The sequence below is a fragment of the Schistocerca cancellata genome, chromosome 1 (assembly GCF_023864275.1).
Source record: "Schistocerca cancellata isolate TAMUIC-IGC-003103 chromosome 1, iqSchCanc2.1, whole genome shotgun sequence".
NCBI classification, from domain to species: Eukaryota; Metazoa; Arthropoda; class Insecta; order Orthoptera; family Acrididae; genus Schistocerca; species Schistocerca cancellata.
Window position 1 is genome coordinate 1147714900 of NC_064626.1, and position 21851 is coordinate 1147736750.

Sequence of the window (21851 nt, forward strand, 5' to 3'; positions counted from 1 at the left end):
TTGGAAATATCCATACCAAGATATTCTTACGAGTGTAAATGCTGCATAACTCATTACACTGTTTGACAAACTACACTTGTTTAATGTCAACACTTAGGCATTTATTTCCCCATTTGGAGTGCTGTGTTGTCCACCACAACAAAGTGTCAATTCACTTGCAGTATTTAAATAGTGCAGTCTATGTATGGAGTCTGACATGGCACACATTTGCAAACTCAAGTAACTATCAACGGACATGGTGAAGAAAACACATTCCACACCTGTTAGTCATCTGTTCCCTGTTATCCGAGTCTTAACCCTTACGCGACGCGAGGCCCGTATACATGGCTCGATTGTCGCGTCAGAAGCCATCAATGATTTGTGACTACACGGCAAATATGGGAGCCGTAAACAGAGCCAATCACTACTGCACTTTGTACCATTTTGCCAGAAAATCCCTCAAATGGTAGAGGAAAATTTTCTTCTGGTTATTCGAGGGACAATATTCACTTTTCTAATAGGCCGTGGCCTACTTCGTAAATTTTTATTTTGACAAAAGGGTAATTGTTCTGGCTAATTTCAGGTGAGGATAATCAACGCTTACTTGCTATTTGTCATCACAGCAAAGAAAAGAGGAGACACACCAAAGAGTCATCTACAGTTTCGGAAGAGTCTCGTCAAGGGGATTGTGGGCGACGTCAGGGCTCAACCAACCCCATTGAGGAAGAGGTCACGCTCTGAGCTTGGTGACCTACATGGGATGGACAGCCTGTACCATGCTATCACAAGAATGGACACCAGAAAACAGGGTGACTGTGTCGTTTGCAGTGATCGCTCCATGCCAGGAGGGCGAAAATGGCTCCCCCCCCCTTTTTTTTTTTGCAAAACTTGTCTGTCCAACCCTTCTCTTCATGTGCCTGAGTGCAAAGCAGGTATCAAAAAGTAGCAAAGTACCAAAAGAACTTGTAAAATATGGTTGCCTATCAAAAAATCAATATGCCAAAGTTGTAAAGTTTGTTTTAAGCAAATTTTATGAAATTTTGTAGTTTATTGACATAAATCAAATTTTTCATCCCTCAAAATGGACTTTTTATTTTTATTCCCACGGACATCCCATAAGAGATAAAATTGTATTTTATATCTCGTTTTGAAGCTAAAACTTTAAAGAATAAGATACAACTAATTTTAGTATGTCCAATTCAATGCTTCACCTCTCAACTTTAAAAACAAAAAAAATTCATTTTTTCTATTTTAACACCGCTGCCAAGTCAAAAAGTGCACTATATAGAATAATGAAAATAGTATGCCAGTAAAGAGCATGTTTTAAGCTTCATTTACAAAAAAAATTACACCGATAAGTCAAAAACTGTAGATTTTATAAGCGATGAAAGAAACCTAAAAGATATGGAACCCACACAGCGGCGGCGGAATTGCTCGACTTTGGGGAAACGCACTCTGTCCCAAAAGGATTAACGGAGGCCCAGATGATAGAAAATATAGCAACACTATAGCACCACATGACAAACCACGTCAAATAACAGATAGTTTCAATCTGAGTACAATATGATCTTTTTAGAACAAAAAGAAGGCAAGGTAACTGATTTCTTTTTCCACAGTTTCAACGCATTTAAAAAAACTCAGCAGATTTATTCAGGTTCCTGCCTCATTATAAAGGAATTTCTTCATTCTCCGTAAAGAGAAAATAGATTCCTACTTTCGAGCACCTACGTTGGTCACATAGTTATCACTGGAAAATTGTCTGCTTCATTAAATACAATTCCTCTAATATCTAAATATTATAAGACAGTATTCTTCTCCGCAATGCAGACCATACTTTGTAACTTACACTTTCCACAGTTTTGAGAAATGAGAAACAACTACCGGTATTTCTGACTTGATGAAATGGGATGGTGAATATCTGCTCAACAAGCACACCATTCTATAATGTTACAGAATAAAATCACTTTACATGACGATAAATGCATGAATAACTCGAGTAAAATTCTGTTTATTGACTTGAATTCACCTGTCCATTTTTTAAAAACTTCAGGCTCATAATAAGCTGAACAATAAGACAACGGATTTACTAGTAAAGAAACCATCTAGGATAATACTCAGTTTACTAAACATTCAAGCCAAAGCTGATGCAGAGTAGTAATAGACTAAAATGTTCTCATACTTAACATTACTATAGGTATGTTTACCACTGAAACCACGCGCACGTAACAGAGTGAAAATATTTCTTTGACCTATGATTGACATTAAGTTATGGAGAATCCGGCTCTAGAATTTTAACGTTATGAAGTAATCTTATTCTAAAGTAAGTTCTGGTAATGTAACAATTTGCCACCTTAATGAGTGGTACCATATACTGCCTCAGTCACACATGTGTTTTTATCATTTATATTTTCTGCAAAAGAAACAATAACAACTTATTCTGCATTGAGGAATTATGAACACACAGACACAGACACACAAGGAACTCTTAATTCTTTTATTTATTTTTGGAGGGAAATTGAGATGATTGAATGATGACTTTTCTTTGCAGCAAGTCAGTAATGTCATGGTTACAATGTACAGATAATGAAAATGAACAATATTTCACATATACACAAGTACACACACAACTTGTTTGTATGTAATACATAAAGAGTACAGATAAAAACTGCACAGCACCTTTTTAACTTAGTCATCTGGTATAATACCATATCTATCTATGTCAATCCACTAGGTGGAAAAATTAACTAATATAAAATATGGAACATATAATAAACAATAATAGAAAAACAAAACTAACCAGTTACTAATTTCCATAATTAAATTTCATATTCAAATTTATTTGTTGCGTCTATTCATTTTTCCCACCCCCTTGATAATAAAGAATGATCAGACTATGTATAACTGCAGTGTCTCATTACTGTTATGGCAAAGCCATAAGCAGTAGCCAAAATCAATACTAAAAATTCTTACGAGATAAACCAAATTGTCACTCAGTCTTGTCATGTCATGTGATGTTATTTATTGGAATAAGATTCCGAATTACAAAATTTCCAATTATGTGAAATATTTAACTTGTCAAAAGATAAGATAGCGAGGGCATTTTTCTTATCCCTTTATCTCGATTATGTCATCTTAAATCTAACAGTTCCAAGCAACTTATGCATCCTTCAATGGAACCTTTTAGCTGTATTTAAAAGTCAGTCTTATACTGTTTGTTAAAGAACTTTGCCTTTTGTACAGGATCTGGCACAATCTGCAACAGAGGAATAAAAAAATAACTTCAAAGCTTCACAAATAACAAGCTTATGCAACAGTAGAGGAGTAATGTTACCGTGTCTCCTCCAGGTTTCCAGCCAGCTGGACAAACCTCTCCATGTTTGTCTGTATACTGGAATGCTTGAACCAGTCTAAGGGCTTCCTCTACACTTCGTCCCACTGGGAGATCATTCATCGTTATTTGCCTGAGAATTCCTTTAGGATCAATGATGAACAGGCCCCTTAAAATAAGAGGGAGTAAAAGAGTTAAAAAATTGGAGCAGAACTCCTCATACGGAATTTGAATACTTACAACTTATGAAATTTAAACAAAACACGAATAAAAAAATCTGTATAAAGATGAAAAGAAGCTTTAATGACAACACAAACCATGACTAAATATCAACAAGAACATGTGTATCGTCCTCCATATGCCGTTGTCCTATGGACAAAATAAATAATCCTCACCACTGTTTCCCAGCACATGTCAGCATGTTCCTTGTTGCTCATTCCATCCCACACAAAATTCCGTAAATGAGACAAAGCACAAGATCACATTGCACACTTGGTATGTCCACCATCTATCCAACATCCTTGTGAGAGCTTGTACTTTCTACATTCTATATGCCTCATCCCTAATAACAATGTCAATTTCATCCACTGAAACTATAACGGCACATTTACAACAAATATCAAGCCACCTACAAACGTATGATAATGGGTAGGTGCCACTACATCCAAAACATCTGAAAATATCTTTCTAACAATAACAGCTCAGACCTTAAGAGGGATGTTAGGTCTCAGACAGAGAACTGGCTTCTGCCAATTACTGATGATACAGTTTAATCTCTATTTTTCTGTAATTTTTGCAACTGGTTATTTTATTCCTCTTCATTTCTATTAACGTCTGCTACCTTCTGCGCTACTGTAGTACATTTTCCCCCATTACGAACATTATCATCCAAATTTTGTCAGTTCTAGCACAAGTGATCAGTGTTGTTATTGACTATGACTCCCCAAATGATTGATTATTTCTGCTCTCATACTTTAGGTTTCAGTTATTCATCTTTGTTACAGAGAGAGAAAAGAGACTGTTGAACCCAAATAATATATTAACCTACATATATTCAACTGATTACAGTTTTATGCTACTGACATACTTCATTGATCTTCATTCATAATTACTTAACTAAATATGCACATTTATACTAGATCAAAACTATAGTGTACAAAAGAAAATAGTACCTTAAAGCATGCCCTAAATCTTCCAGGTACACGCCATAGTCTCTTGCAATCTTGTGAGTCAAATCTGACAGTAACGGTATTTTCAGTTTTCCTAAACCACCTTCTTTTCTCGGAAGGTTCATCCAAGCAAGATGTGTGTATGGGGAATCCACCGAGCAGGCTACAACCTCTGCATTTAATTTTCGAAACTCATCAATATTGTCATTGAATGCTAAGATCTCTGTAGGGCATACAAATGTACTGCAAAGACAAAATTGTGTCACTGAATGGTTATTCCTTACCTTCTACATACAATTCAAAATAAAATTCTGTTGTACTTACAAGTCTAATGGGTAAAAGAAAAATACAAGGTACTTCCCCTTAAAGTCAGAAAGTTTTAATGCTTTAAATTCTCCATTTATCACTGCTGTTCCTTCCCACTCAGGTGCAGGTTTGGAAACTGAAATAAAATATTAACAACATTCACTTTGAAAGCACACTGGGGCATAAGTAATTACATGTAAGATTTGAAACTTTCCAGGTGTACAGACTGTTTCATAAAATTTCGGGCAAACTGCTGGATGTCTTCAACTTATTGCCACGATATTTCAGAGCAGAGTCTTCTGGACATATTTAGGGCAATACTTAAATACTGCTAAATATCATGACAGCAAGTTGCGAACAACTGGCAGTTTGCCTGAAATTTTCTGGAATTATTAATTACATTGTTAGGAAATTCTATAATGTATTGATTCTGACACAGAAACCTGCTGATTTCTGAACATCAAACAAGAAAGGAGTGGATCCTCTGCTTTGTCAAAAGTCTGATGAATCTTTTGTTTTTATTTGGTTATTGGTCTAGTTTTATCATTCAGTACAAATTCTACTTCAACATTGGAAAATCTAGGATGGAATAAAAACGATATGAAATTTCGCACTGTTGGAACTCTGGTATACGACGCACAATTCTGAACAAGAAGACAAGACACCAAGCAATGTGGGCTAATTTAGCAGATCACAAAATAATCTTATGTACAGTTGTTGAAGTCACAGAGAGACAGAAGGGCTGGCCAGTACTTACTATCAGGAGGCACAATTTGTAGAACCGGCAACAGAACGACTTTAGGTAGAAAGTACTACTCCTAGGTGCTGGAAGTGTATGGTCCTTTTTTGTATATGAACTTTTAAATCTGACTAGAATGAGTTACTGCTTAGCGTGCAGATTGTGCTACTTGGTTTCAAAACCTGTAAATGTGGTGTCAACACTGCGTTTGGGCTGTTCCATGACAACATGAGCACCAGTTCTATTAGCTCAAACATTAATATTTTTTAATTGATGCTGCCTTCTTATGTCAAGAACTGCTGGAACTGAACAAGTGGCTTTATAACTTGTCTTAAAATTTCAGCTTCTAGTTACCTGTGAAAACTCATTTCTAAAAGCAATGCATTGCAGCATTGTATAGGCATATACAGGGTGACAATTACTGAACAACCTACAGCAAGCACACTGTTTATTCAACAAGTAAATTTCATTACAGATATTCAGATTTAAGTTATGACATGTCTGATATGCCTGCAATCATTGGCGATGATGTGGCGCAGACAGATAGCGAAATTCTGCAAGACCCACTGAAATGTCAGAACATCAATGCTGTCAATGACCTCCTGAATGGCTGTTTTCGACTCAGTAGTGGTTTTTCGGTTATTGCTGTACACCTTGCCTTTAATACAGTCCCACAAAAAGGAGTTGCTTGTGTTCAGATCTGGAGAATATGGCGGCCACTCGAGGCCCCTGCCAGTGTCCTCTGGGTACCCCAAGAGACAAAATGCGGTCCCCAAAGTGCTCCTCCAGGAAATCAAACATACTGCTGCTTCTATGGGGTTGAGCTCCGTCATCACTGTCATTCTGTTACTTGTGGAACTGCCCTTTTACAACTGTCTCTGGTGTGTGTAAGGTAAAAGGGGTACTAGGAAAGTTTTGCAGTACAGGTGCATTCATTTCATTTTTTTTAAGGAATTTCCGCCACACTGAATACACCTCACCCTCTGAAATCAATCCCTAAACCAGTTCTCCCAACTTTCTGTAGCGAGTAAGGCACACCTGTTGTCACAAGCCCTCACGAGGTCCTCATCACTTGGAAAGGAGAAACCTGCACTATAAGGAGGGTGCTCAAGACGTTTCAGTCCTGTACGCAGCAAATATTTGGTGCATGCTTTGGTGCGGTGAGCTGCCGCATTATTGTGGTGGAGAAAGCAAGCATCCATTCTTGACTTCGCTCACAAGTTCTTCACAGACTGGATGACTTCAGGAAGGCACTGTTCAGTGTACCACTTAGCTGCTACTGCCTTCTCTGTGTTCAAAACAACAAGCTCCACAATTCCACTGAATTTGAAAAAAAAAAAAAAAAATAGCTATCTTTCTTCTTTACTGATCGGGATTTTCTGACAGCTAAGAATGTGTCATCAGCTTCAAAGGCCCAAACTTTGTTTTGACTCTAAGGCACGCCATAATAGTACAGCCGAGTCTCATCACCTGTCACGATTTTATTCACGTACTGAGACTGTCCCTTACAAAACTTCTTTAACATATCCCTGCACCAAGTCGCACATCGTGTCATCTGCTCTCCTGTGAGTCTATGCGGCACCCAGAAATGACAAAGTTTCTTTACTTGCAAATAATCAAGCAGAATCAAACGAATTGCTGGTGCATTTAGCCCTAGGGTATATTCTATCTGCTTATAGGTCACTCACCTGTCTTTGTCTAGTATTTTCCTCACAGCATCACTGTTTTCCTCCGTAACTGATGAACATGGCCTTCTCGCCCTCTCAGTGTCCTCCAGCGTGAAATTCCCTCTTTGGAATTCTCTGTACCACCTGAATATAGTTGTACAATGTGGACATACATCACCAAGTGCACGAGTCATTTCTTCAAAGCTCTGGTCTACATTTAAACCACGCCCAAAGTTGTACCGCAAAACTGCCCCAATCGTGACCACGGTACCATAGCAAGCACTTCAAACTAACTCCCTAGTGAAAGACTGCATCCACAGACATAGCACAGCAGCTACAATGCAAATATGAAGTATTCTCAGAATACAGGAACAAACAATCTCCTGCAACTTACTGTTGCGTTGTATTGCAAAACTTTCCTACTACCCTTTGTACATACAATGTTCCCTACAGACTTGATGAATGCAAATTTTGCAGTATAATAAAAATTGTCTGGCGATGTTTTGGAAGGATGAAATGTGTCATTAAAAGGGTCACTTTTTCTCTTGGCATATCAATTGGTAAACAACTTGAGTGGTTTCAGATGCCTTCACATTCTAGGATTTACCAAGGGTGTGACTGGAAACCAGTTTTGGGTACATGCATGGGGAAGCTTATGATTGCAGCATTACAATCCTAAAGTAGATGATGACGATGTTTGATATTGGGCACTCGACAGCATGGACACTTGTGGCCTTATGAAATGTCAACATGGCATTCACTTGGGGAGGGGTATCTGTTCAGAGCATGCTGACCTAAGGATGACACCCAACAGTTCACAAAATTTCAAAACGGGTGTTACACTGGTGTCGGTGTCAGTGAGCAAGGTGGGCAGATCTCCAAGCAAACTGAGGGTTGTCCCTCTGTCAGATATAAAACACACATAGTAAAAACATGCTAACCAACAGTGGTGCACCACAAACTTCACAGAGAGATGGATCCTCCCACTGGAGGTGCAAACTGTGTTAATGGGTAAAGTCGTACGTGCAGTCTGATGAGCAGCACTTCCTTCCATCGGTGCAGCACGCATATAAAACTGCAGCAGCCAGAAACTGTCAGCTCCCCATGCCTTTCTGCTGAGGCATTTCAAAATGTTCAGTGATTTGGTGTTCTCTGTTCATAGGTCTTCAGGTGTGAGAACCAGGTTAATTTCCTGTCAAATAGTTGGCCAAACAAGCGTACATTCTCCTTAAAATTTAAAATACTGACCCCCCCCCACCCCCTTACCAAACCACTCCTTTCCATCTTTACCGCACTCTGGTTTCATCCAGGCTACACTATGGTTGTCAGGATAATGGCTTTGTGGATCCTTCCACTCAAACTACTTGACCCTGTTCATAATTATGGGGTGTGTCGGGCTATAGGTGCATTTTGCACTAGTCCCATCGACATTCTCCTCACAGAAGAAGGGTTTCCCCCTCTACAAATAGGATGGAGCCAACTTCTGGTTTCTTATGCAATTGCTGTTCAATGATTCACTGACCATCCTGTGTACCCCACCCTCTTTGCAAACGAGGGAAGTCTCCCTCCAGATACCCATCCTTGGGTGGCACTGCTGCTTGGGCTGCACCTCACTTCCCTCTCTGGGGATCCCCATCTGCACTCACCGGAAAGTGCCCAGTGTATTTCTTCCCACACACCCCTCTTGGATGGTGCCACCACCACACATTAGGGCATTCTGGCATCTTGTATGTTCCATCCTTGATGCTACCATCTTCTACACTGATTGTTCTAAAGCAATAGATATGACAGGATACACTTTTACATCTCCTACTGGCATGGAACACCATTTACTGCAAGGACCATGTAGTCTGTTCACAGCAGAGCTGCTCTGCTAGCCATTAAGGTCACTTGCTAGTGAATCTGCTTCAAAAATTTGAATTTTTTTGTCTTAAATCAATATTTAGAGTTTTGTGAAGAAAATGGCAGTTACATGAATCAATTCAGACATCAGGAACATCTTTAAAAACAAATTTAAATATATGTCGGTATGCAGCCTTGGATTCCAAAGGGTTTGTAATTGTGTTGGAAAATATGCCTTATGGAAGAACTGTAAAAATTGAAAGTTACAATGTGTTGGTCATGTCCAAAAGAGGATGAGCACACATTTACGTAAGCTAATGAAAGATACGAAGGGGAATAAGCTCAGTGATGGAAAACCACTTGGTGGTCGGGTTCGTCTTACTAAGAGGTGGACAAACTGCAGCTCTATTATGGTTTTGCCGTAAGAAGGAATCGAGGCAATATTGAGGCCATGAAGAACGCAGTATGGGGTACCTTTTTCCATAAAGCTTCTATGGATGGCCACTCACAGCATGCTCTCTGTGACAGTGGTGTAGACACATGGTGTAGATACAAAAACGCAATAGCAAATGGTGAGACTTTGAGGTATTGGAAGCAAATTAAGTCCATATACAGGGACCTAAGTGAAATAAAACTATTGTCACGGTGCTTACATGGAAAGACACAAAATGTTAACGAATGTTTCAACCATGTGATATGGGAACACCTGCCTAAAACTGTTTTTGTTGGTTTCAATACCATGAGTTTAGGGGTATTAGATGCAGTTATTTGCTTTAATGATGGGGCAGTTAGCAGATGTGATGTTTTAGAACTGTTGGGACTACATCTTGGTTTCAATATGAGACAAGCACAGATGGCAATTTATTCCTTGAGAGTGGCCGAAGGCGAAAAATGGGTTCTTGAGGCAACTACAGAGGCCAAAATAGCAAAGAGGAGCAATAAAAGCAAGAGAGAAGATGAGGAACACACAGACCAAGAACATTAGGCAATTGGAGGGTTTTAAGAATAACAGAGGTGAGTAAAAGATTAAATGTACCTTTAAACTGAATTTCCCAAGAATCAAATTTTCTGACATGTTTATTTTATGAAAATAAATAAATAAAACTATTTGAGCTAGAGGTCTGAAATTTTTTGTGGTATTTCAGGTTACCATTTGGAGAAAAGTAGACTGCATACACCAGCTTAGTATCACCAGGAGGAAAAATATACACTTATTAACTACAAAAATTAGCTTAATTTTGATTGTCTAATTTAGGTATTTATAGTAAAAAACTATTGATTGAAATCATTTGATTGTAGTCTTTTTTAGATAACAATGTCATAAAAGTCTGCACAAAGTTTTAAGCATCTAAGAAAAGCACTTAATAAGTATATAGACTTCAAACATAGACTGGCAGGAAAAATTTTAAATTACTGACCGACATAAATGTTTTATAATAAAGTTTGTATCAAAGCTATTCTGATTATTCTTATACCAAAATCTTCATCCTTAAAACACTTTCATTGTCCTAAAATTTCTTTGTATTCAGAGTTCACATTATGTAGTTAAGACCCTCATAAATTTTATGAAAATTCTTACTGTTTTCCCAGCCATTCACTGGCAAGTTTCCTTAACAGCGCCCTCCATTTTGTTGTTTTAATATGCACAGACTAAAAGCTATAGATGGATGCTACTCGTGTCACCTTTTTGTCTCTGCTATCCATGACCACCTCTCTCCCCTTGGCTGTGCCACCTGCTCCATTGTCTTTCTCTGGGACCCAAGTCATTTGGACGTACCAGTGAATGAACTGGCTGACCGTTTGGGTAGAGGGGCAGATACTTGCCCGCCGTTCCCTTTCACGAGTCCAGGTGCAGACATGCAGATACGCATTATGTCTCTCTTTGCCCAAAAGTGGAATGACCTCTGGTGCACTTCTGCTCTAAGTAACAAACTCCATGCAATCAAGGAGGCTACTGCAGTTCGACACTTTTCCTTCTGCTCCTCTTGGAAGGAGTCCACCGTCTTATGCAAGCTACGCATTCATCATACTAGGCTTGCCCATTGTTTTCTATTGCGTAAGGATCCAGCCCCACAGTGTGACTGCAGAGCCAGACTGATGGTATCCCCTATATTGGTGGAATGTCCCCTTCTTTTGGCCCTTCATACTAAGTGTAGCCTTCCACGTTCCTAGTCTTTAATATTAGCAGACGATTCACAGATAGTTGAACTGGTCCTCAGTTTTCTACATGAGAGTGGTTTTTATTTTCAGTTTTAAGCTTTTGCTCTACTCCTTGAGGCAGGGGCAGGAGGGTTGTGGTTGGAGACTGTCTCGTGTTTTCTTGGTTGGCACCCATGACCAGTCCCCTTGCAGAGACCTATTATTCTCTCACTCTCTCTGTCTGTCTGTCGATTTATTATCCCTGCACGGGCGATTTTACACCTACTATGCAGTACAGATAGTTTTCTGTTGAGGGCAGCTGCTGCTGAAGTTGCCCATGTTTCTGAAATAACCTGTTTTCAGCTGTACACGAAGTTTAACAGGAACAAATTTGGTTTCGTGATGTCAAATTGCACCTATAGGTGTACATTTACAAGATTGGAAATGTGCAATTGACATTATAATAAAAAAACAGTTGCCTATCTTAATAATACGTACTCTGTGACAAGCAGTACAGAATACTCTTACATCAGTAAAACATTGAAGCCCTGATGTGGGAAGGAGGGAGACTTACTGGTCTCAAAATAAAATAGTTACCCACAAGAAGCACGGCATCATAGCTCAAACTGACCTGTCAAGAAACTGATACGTTAGAAGCGCAGTTATGTCCATGAAAAGAGCAAACTAAGAAAACAAGGTAAAAAGTTCCAACTAGTAACAATGGAAGTCCATGGTGAAGAAAACCACTTCATACCAGGAAGCAGTGGACAATAACCCTTTAACCGCCTTGCTGCGCAGGGCCACACTGCTAGTCAGTGTGTTCATGTGTCTCATGGAAGGCACTAGCACCACCATACATGTAGTGGTTAAAGTTACAAACATTTCTGTGCATATGCAGTAGTCTCTGTTTCTTCAGGTTTCTTTGCAGTGACTGCTGTATACTGTGGTGGGCCCCTCCCATTAACTATTGTACTATGTACATATCTTTTGAATGTGAGCCCTAGTTACTCTACATGATGCTGTTCTGAGCTAAAAGTTCATACTGAATGTATAAATATTTCTTCTTCTTTTAGTTGCTCTTTGTTGCTTGGTAATCAATGTTGCAACTGCCTCATGGTCACTGATACCAGTGTCAACATGGACATCCTCAAAGTGGTCAAGCCTGTTGTCATTAGATCAGATATATTTCTATCATATGTAGTATTCTGAACTATCTGTTGTACGTAGTTTCCAGAGAACGCATTTAGTAATGTTTTGCAGGATTCACTACTAACAAAACTGTAATTATTCCAGTAGGTTGTTGGGTGATTAAATCTCGCATTCAACGATTTCTATCTTAGGAGTTTCTTGTCTACTGTGGCGATATCCTTTTCATATATGCTTAAATTTCCTTAAAAATCTATACTGACAATTTTGGGTTTTAACCAGCATTCTGTATTTAGTGTTGTATGCTTCATTGCTTCTTAGTCATGCTTCAAACTCTGTCATTTTGTTGTGAAAACTTCGACAGTTAACCACCAGGAATTAATACTATCTCCTTTGCGTGCCTTTCTTTGTATCTTACAGCAACACTTCTGCGTCTTCTACAACTATTGCTATGTGGTTTGGATGGAGACTTGCCTAATCTAAGGGGGAGGGGGGGACACCTCGTGTGCACACATTCAGCTATCTAGGTAACAGTCTCTGATGCACTATGCACACCTAATCCAATTACTCAGCACTCCAGTTTTCTTGCATCATCCAGAGTTTGCGCTACCACCCATCTGCTTTGATTGGTTGGTTGGATTAAAAGAGGGGGAAAGGGACCAAACTACGAGGTCATCAGTTCCTTGTTCCAAATAAAACAATGCCCTCCCCCCAAAAAAACGAGACTGGCAACTCAAAACAGAATGAAAGGAAAAATCACAAGAACGACGAAGGGCAACAAACACGTAAATGGACAAAAGGGGACAACAAAACCACAGAAACACAAGAAACGGGATGAAGAGATTAAAACAACAGAGATTACCATGGCTGGCTGATCATAAGAATAAAAAAAGGAGAAGCCAGCCACTGCAACACATTAAAACCTCCAACCTAGAAGCACCAAAGTGGAGGACACAGAAGGTAAAAGTACATCCGCTAAAACTTAGATCAAATGATAAAGACCCATTCTCATGAATAAAACGTAAAATTATATCAGCTGATGGGGCATTGTCAGATAAAATTAGTGGCAACAAGTAGGGTAACCCAAGATTTTGTCGCTGGACAGTGCAACAGAATATGGACCACTGTCAATTGGGCGCCGCACCAACACTCAGGTGGTTCTTCTGGCACAGGAGGTACCTGGGGTCGCCCAAGTGTGGCCAGTGTGGAGCCAGCAGAGGACAACTGATTCCCTGCGAGATGCCCACATGGAAGACTTCCACGCATTCAAAGTATCCTTAATGACACGCAGTTTGTTTTGTGTACTGTTATGCCATTCTGTCTCCCAATGCTGAAAAACCCTATGGCGTAAGTCAGAATGCAGTTCAGGTTCAGAGATGCTCATCTCCAGAAGCAGTTTCCGTGTAGCCTGTTTGGCCTGCCGTCGGTGTAAACCACTTCAGAGCCCCGGAACACGTCAAGAATTGAGAGGAGTGGCAGCAGAGAGCGGCAGGAGTAACTGAGTCCTTAGGGTCATGCGAAAGGTTCAGACGAATCTGCGGCCTAGGTGTACACCATGGAGGTGTATGCGGACGGACCTGGATGGGAAGTGGTAAAGGGATGGACTCCAGTTCAGACAGAAGGGATTGCAAGCGAACCGCAATTGTTAGCCCTCACCTGGGCTGCCAATGCGGGAGAGGAATTGCTGCGGCTGGAAAAAGGAGACGGTAATTCGGATTTTCAGGAGAACTACGAATGTGTGTAACATAACTGGTGAGCAGTTGTGCATGCCAACCTTTAATGGAGGAACTCCAGCCTCCACCAGGACACTGGCCACTGTACTCATTCTAAAAGCTCCCGTCGCTAGGCGAATGCCACAGTGGTGCACTTGGTTGAGTACACGCAACACTGAGGGTGCCATCGAACCATGAACCACATTCCCATAGTCAATGCGGGATTGAACAAGGGCTTTGTAGAGCTGCGGCAGCGTAGAGCGATCTGCACCCCGGTTGGTGTTGCTCACGCAGCGGAGGGCACTGAGGTGCTGCCAGTACTTCCACTTAAGCTGACGAAGGTGAGGTAGCCAAGTCAATTGGGCGCTGAAAACCAGTCCTAAGAATCAATATGTCCCCACGACAGTGAGTGGATCACCATGGATGTAAAGTTCTGGTTCCGGATGAACAGTACGATACTGACAGAAGTGCACGACACACGACTTAGTGGCCGAAAACTGGAAGCCGTGGGCAAGAACCGATGATTGCGCCTTGTGGATGGCTCCCTGTAGGCACTGCTCAGCAACACAGTACTGGTGGAGCAGTATGAAATGCAGAAGTCATCTGCATACAGAGAGGGTGAGACGGATGGCCCTACAGCTGCTGCTAGACTGTTAATGGCCACTAATAAAAATTTAGTTTCTATAGGAAATCATATAACTTTCTTGGCAAATGCCTTTCCGATATTGATGTCTGAAATACTCCTCTGTGATACAGACAAGAGGAAGATTGAGTCAATAATTAAATCACTGAAGACTAAGGACTCTCATGGTTATAATGGAGTGTTTAGCAGAACACAGTAGTAAAGCCACTTTATAAAAAAGGGAGAAAGGGATAATGTAGATAATTTTAGACCTATTTCCATGCCATCAGTGTTTGCAAATGTTACTGAAAAGGCTGTGTATTTAAGGATAATTGATCATTTCATATCACACAATTTGCTATCAAATGTACAGTTCGGCTTTAGAAGTTGTTTAACAACTGAAAATGCTATATTCTCTTTCCTCTGTGGGGTACTGGATGGGCTAAACAAAAAGTTTTGATGCTTGGTGTGTTTTTTAATTTAACTAAGGCAGTTGATTGTGTTGATCGCAAAATATTGCTCCAGAACTTGAACCATTATGGGATACGGGGAGTAGCTCACAAATGGTTCACCTCACTTTAGCAACAGGCAGCAAAAGGTCATTATTCATAATGTTGGTAATGGCCGTGATGTGGGGTCTCAGTGGGGTACTGTGAAGTGGGGGGTGCCCCAGGGATCAGTGTTGGGGCAACTCCTGTTCCTCATTTACATAAATGATGTGCCCTCTAGCATTATGGGTAACTCTAAAATATTTCGGTCTACTGATGATATTAGCTTAGTAGTAAAAGATGTTGTGTGCAACCCTGGCTCAGTTTCAAATAGCTCAGTTCATGGCTTCTAGAAAATAAACTAACGCTAAGTCACAGTAAGACTCAGTTATTAAGTTTCTAACACACAATTCAACAAAACCTGATGTTTTAATTTCACGGAAAGGGCATATGATTACTGAAACTGAACTGTTCAAATTTCTAGGTGTTCAGATAGATAGTAAACTCTCATGGAAAGCCCACCTTCAGGATCTTGTTCAAAGACTCAATGCTGCCACTTTTACTATTCGAATGGTATCTGATGTGAGTGATTTTTCGACACAAAAATTAGTCTACTTTTCATTTGCTTACGTCATGGTATTATATTTTGGGGTAACTCTTCCCATTCTAAAAGGATATTTTTGGCTCAGAAACAGGTGGTTCAGGCAATAAGTGGTGTAAGTTCACTAACCTCTTGTCGACCACTGTTCAAGAGTCTGGGTATTTTGACATTGGTCTCTCAATATATATATTCCTTGCTGTCATTTCTTGTTAATGATATTAGCTTATTCCCAAGAATAAGCAGCTTTTACTCGGTTAATACTCGGCAGAAATAAAACCTGCATTTGAATCGGACTTCCCTAACTCTTGTGCAAAAAGGTGTGCAGTATACTGCTGCATCCATTTTCAATAACCTACCACTCAAATTCAAGAATCTTAGCAGTAATCCATGCGCTTTCAAATCGAAACTGAAGAGTTTCCTCATGGGTCACTCCTTCTATTCTGTCGAGGAGTTCCTTGAAAAATTATGCTAATTCTTATGGTATTGTTGATTGTGTTTACTTAAACTTATGAGTGACTTTTTTCGGGTTCATAAACATTTATTTTTATCTGTTATTACTTTTATGTTGTAATTTCATGTACTGACAAGTTCCATGATCTTGGAGATTTGCTCCTCAATTTGGTCCCACGGTACTTGATGTGTAAATAAATAAATAAATAACAGAGCTTTGCAGGACCCCATTCTCCTGGATATGGGGGAACTATGGGAGGCACCAACTTGGACACGGAAAGTACAGAACGACAGGAAATTTTGGATAAAAATCGAGAGCAGGCCTTGGAGACCCCACCCATGTAATGTGGCAAGGATATGATGTAGCCAGGTGGTGTCATATGCTTTGTGTAGATCAAAAAAGATGGCAACAAGGTGTTGGCATCTGGAAAAGGCTGTTCGGATGACAGACTCAAGGGACACAAGGTTATCTGTGGTAGAGTGTCCCTGGCAGAAACCACCCTGAAATGGAGCCAGTAGGCCACGTGACTCCAGAACCCAACCCAACCGCCAACACACCATATGTTCCTGCAGCTTACAAAATATGTTGGTGAGGCTGATGGGCAGATAGCTATCCACATCAAGCAGGTTTTTACCGGGTTTGAGGTGACTGTGGATTCAATCCTTGTGTTGGGCAATGTGCATGTGCTCTGAGGAGGTCCCACTCCGTAAATGGGGCATTATAGGGTTTACTGTGGTGTGCAGTGAATGAGAGTACTTACATTTCCATCCGCCATTTGAGGATGCGAAAGGCTGGGGGGTAGTTCTCTGATGCAGTGGCTCGAACAAAGTGCTTGGCAATTGTGTTTGCGTCAGAACATAGCACGTCATTGATGTTAACGCACAGGGACACCTGTTGGGGTCTGGTACCCAAAAAGACATCTGATCTTTGTCAAGACTTGGGAAGGTGACATATGGCACCCAATGGTTGACATGTACCTCTCACATCATTCCTGTTTCCATCATTTTATAAGCTTGTGTACACAGGTACGGAGCTGCTTAAAGGCTATCAGATGCTCTAGGGAAGGCTGCCGCTTATGTTGCTGTAGAGCTAGCCGACGCTCTGTAATTGCCTCAGGGACTTCCGGCGACCACCAAGAGACTGTCTTTTGCTGGGGGCACCATAACAAGCGAGGGATCGTGTTTTCTGCCACAGGAATGATTGCGGTAGTCACCTTCTCAACCATCACATCAATGTTACCATGTGGGGGAGAGTCAATGGTGACATCAGAGGTGAAAGTTACCCAGTCCGCCTTGTTTAAAGCCCACCTGTGCAGGTGTCTGTGGGCCTGACGCCGGGGCAGTGACAGGAAGACGGGGAAGTGGTCACTACCACACAGGTCGTCATATGCTCTCCAGTGGATGATAGATGGGAGAAGTCCTGGGCTGCAAATTGATAAATCAATGGCCGAGTAACTATCTCGAGCCACACTGAAATGTGTGGCAGCTCCAGTACTTAAGAGGCAGATGTCGAACTGAGACATTAAAGTTTCGACATCTCTGCCTTGGCCAGTAAGCAAGGTGTTACCCCACAAGGGGTTATGGGCATTAAAATCTCCCAAAAGTAGGAAAGGTTTAGGGAATTGATCAATCAGTGCAGCTAATACATACAGGGGTATTGCACAATCTGGAGGAAGATATACATTGCAGAGAGTTATTTCCTGTGTCATTCGTATTCTCCTCTCCCGCTGTTGGGTCAATGCCTAGAAAACTTGACTGAAGAATTCGTGTTGCTTCGGGTGTGGTTGTATACGTAATCCTCCCACCTACAGCCATTTCCTTACATAATTATTATGACATTATCATATAAGAACATCTTTTTCAATCAACATACATGTCTGCATGTACAGAAAAGTTACTACCATTCATTAATTATTGATTATTGCTCTTTGGCTTTCCCAAAATACAGGCAATATTAAGAAAAGTCAGTGTACTGTGACCATAATAGGTTGTTTTTTATTTAAAAAAACACTAAGTGGTAGAGGGGGATTCCCTGACCAGAGCAAACATCACAGCGACCCGTACGTAAATCCTGCTGAGTGTCAGCCACATCCTGTAATCTGCTTCCTACTTGCAGAAGGCTTACCTATTGAAAGTTTTTTGCGAACAAAAACAGTTTATAATGAGGGTGTGTGTTTAAGTGTTGTAGGGAATTTAGTTGCAGCAGAACAAATGTTCACGATGAACAGAGGAGTGGAAGACCTTCCATTTTGACGGATGAGTTGGCACAAAAAGCGAGGAAACTGTTTGAGAGGATGGCCGATTGACTCTGGATGAAATTTCTCCAATGTTTCCACAACTCTCCAGAATTCACTTATACGAGATACTGACAGGAATGCTGGGATATTAGCAACTGCACGAGATGGGTCACAAAACAGCTGACAGAGCAGCACAAGAATAATCAGGTCAGTAGTGTCCTGCCCGAGTTCTTGAGCAACTTGAATTGGAAGGTGAGGATTTTCTGAGCTCTACTGTGACTAGATGAAACATGGGAGCTTCATTACACACCCGAGACAAAAATATATTCGTCACAACGGTGTCACACCAATTCTCCATCAGCCAAAAAATTCAAAATCACAATTTTTAACAAAAAAAATTGTGTCCTCAGTGTTTTGGGACCAAAAATGCATAATTTTGGTCAAATTTCTGCCTTTGGCAGACCATTATGCACAATGGGAAAAAAACTCAAAAGGAGTATTCAAAACGAAAGGAAGGGAATGCGGATGACAGGAATGTTCTTGCTGCACGACTATGCCCATACTTACACTGCCTTAGCCATCAAGGCGCTCTTGGACTCATTTGGTTGGATTGTTTTCAACCACCTCCCTCCCCATATTCCTCTGACTTGGCACCTTCAGATTATCGTCTTTTTCACTTCCCCGAAGACACACAGGAGTAGAATTAAAATTTTCAAGCAACGAGCAGGCACAGGAAGAGGTCCTGAAGTGGGGCAAGGAGCTGGCTGGAGAGTTGTTCGAGGAGGGCGTAAAGAAGCTTGCGCCACGGCTCACCACATGCATTGAACGGGATGGCGATTATCCGTAAAGATAGCCAACAAGTGCAGCAACAGTATCCTGTAAATTCCCCTGCCCCCTCCCCGGGTACAGTTTTTCTGAAAATATGAAAATCTAGTATACTTACTTTCTGAATGTCAATCAATGGAAAATCCAGCATGGAATTACGACACTATTATGAAAAGGATAGTTGCTACTCACCATATAGTGGAGATGCTGAGTTGCAGACAGGCACAACAAAAATGCTGTCAAACAAGGAAGCATTTGTCTAAAAAGGCTTTCATCAGAATTAAACAACACACACACACACACACACACACACACACACACACACACACGAGTTTGGCCTGGGCAGCAAGAGACCGTTGTCATTGTGTGTGTGAGTTGTGTTTTTTGTTTGTGTGCGTGTGTGAGGTAGAAGTCAAGAGGGTGCTAAACAGGAAGGGTTCTCAATAATTCACACTTCAGTTTTCTTGATATTCTTAGTGCCAAAGCATCCAGCTGATCCAAAACACTAGCAAAGTATTCATGTTACTGTTGCAACCCCTCACACTCCCATAACATCCCACCAGCCCCAAAAACCAGCCACAAAGGAATGTCCCCTTCATCACCCAGTACCACCCCTGGACTGGAACAACTCAACCACACCCTTCGCCAGGGCTTTCATTATCTATCATAATGCCTCGAAATGAGGGACATTCTACTGAGATACTTCCCACCCTTCCTAAAGTGGTGTCCCGTCACCCACCCAACCTCCACAACATCCTAGTCCATCCTTATGCCACTCCCAATCCCAACAGAATGTATATAAAGCAATAAAAACTGGCAAAAGTTCATAATATTAGATACAAAAGCAATAAATAAAATCTCAGTTCACAACTAGATAATGGGTGTCATGGCCTGGATGACTTGACATGGAATGACCCTTACGGAATGATAAGTTCGCATTGGTTTCTGCTGTCTGGAAGAAATTCAGAGAAAACTGTACAATGTGATACAAACCTGGAAGTGACATAACAATAGACGAGCAGCTCCTTCCAAGTAAAACTAGGTGCCCGTTCACACAATTCATGGCTTCAAAGCCTGACAAGTATATGCAAAAATACTGGTTAGCTGTAGATGTTGAAATAAAGTATATACTCAATGGTTTCTCTTATCTCGGTAAGGATACTGCATGATACCAAGATGAAAGGATTTCAGATTATGTAGTGATGAGTCTTATGGAACCATTTCTGGGCAAAGGCAGAAACATCACTACACACGATTACTTCAATTCCCTCAAACTAGGCAAAAAATTGAAAGAAAAATCAACCGCCATTGTAGGAACAGTAAATAGAGCAAGAAGAGAAATACCACATGCTCTGAAGCCTTGACGAGTCCTCTGTACTCCACAAAAGTTTTAAAACATGATGATATTTCCTCAACAATTTTTTTAATATAATATATATAAAAAGTACTAAAGTAGTAATGTCTTCCCTTCATCCTAGTGTTACCATAAATAAAAATGAGAAGAAAACTCCACAAACTGTATATTATTACAACAAAACAAAATTTGGTGTTGAAATAGTAGACAAAATGGCGAGGCAGTATTGTCGAGGCTTCCTCAAGAATATGGCCAGTGCACTCCTCCTACAATATCCTTGACGTAGCAGGAATAAATGCATATGTAGTATTTATGGCTGTTACTGGAAGAAAATCAAAAGAAGACATATTATTCGGCAGCTTGCAGATGAACTACACACTGAGTATGTGAAGAGTCGTTTTCCTCGTATGACCACAGACAAGTACGAAAAGAATGAAAATGAAGTTTGCGACCGAACCGCTGAATCTTTCCATCAGTAAATGGGGTATGTTCTCCACTGACTCGATTGTTTTAACCCCCTCCACTGACGGAATGACCTACTTCCCAATTCCGTATGTATAAAACCAATACGGACTTGTAGCTGTCACGCCTTTGAGCTTACTGCTACGTATTTTAACTGTAAATAGCTCAGTCCCAATGGTAAGAGGCAGTAGTGAATTCACGTAGTTAATATTTGAATCCAGCACAGCTGCCACAAGCTCAGCTCACTTTTACTCCACTCCTACCCTCGCCATTGCACCACATTAACTAGGTGCTACGTGGACCTTGCTAAATTCACTTGCGTATACATTTTTGACCGTTACTCGCCAGTATTTACCTAATGAATAGTACACCCCTAACCGGACTATTTCCCTAAGAGCTGTGATGATTGAACGGGTTCAATCCACGGCCTACAGTGCCCTACAGTTCACACGGTAACACTGCCTACCTGACCCACTTAACTTGGTAGTGAGCTTATGTATCCAATCACCACTGCTAGCAGCAGTGGATAATCCTATCAGCACGACGAGAGCAGCAGACTTACCGTCGAATCCTCCTGAAAATACTTATAACTACGGTCGCCAGCTCTGAAGGAGCAAAAGAATAAATCAATTTTTGGGCTCGTTTCAAAGTGAAATGGCTTGAGTTGAATTTAAACTTAATTCTGAATATTACTATTTCTGATCATTCTAGATGATTCTACAAACCAAATACTCTCTCAATTTCTGTGAGGTGGCTTGGTAATTACTACCAAGACAGGTTATGCA

At 40.7% G+C, this 21851-nt stretch overlaps 1 protein-coding gene across 1 annotated transcript in view; it reads right to left on the reverse strand.

Annotated features, from left to right (window-relative positions):
- Positions 1–2459: 2459 nt before the first annotated feature.
- LOC126093022 (peroxiredoxin-4) overlaps positions 2460–21851 on the reverse strand; it is a 31608-nt gene continuing 12216 nt past the window's right edge. Inside the window, exons 2-5 of the mRNA XM_049908692.1 lie at positions 4801–4918; positions 4480–4719; positions 3311–3476; positions 2460–3232 (exon numbers count right to left, since the gene is read on the reverse strand). Of these exons, the coding sequence (XP_049764649.1) occupies positions 3170–3232; positions 3311–3476; positions 4480–4719; positions 4801–4918 (587 nt within the window). The 3' untranslated portion in view covers positions 2460–3169. The remainder of the gene's footprint in view (positions 3233–3310; positions 3477–4479; positions 4720–4800; positions 4919–21851) is intronic.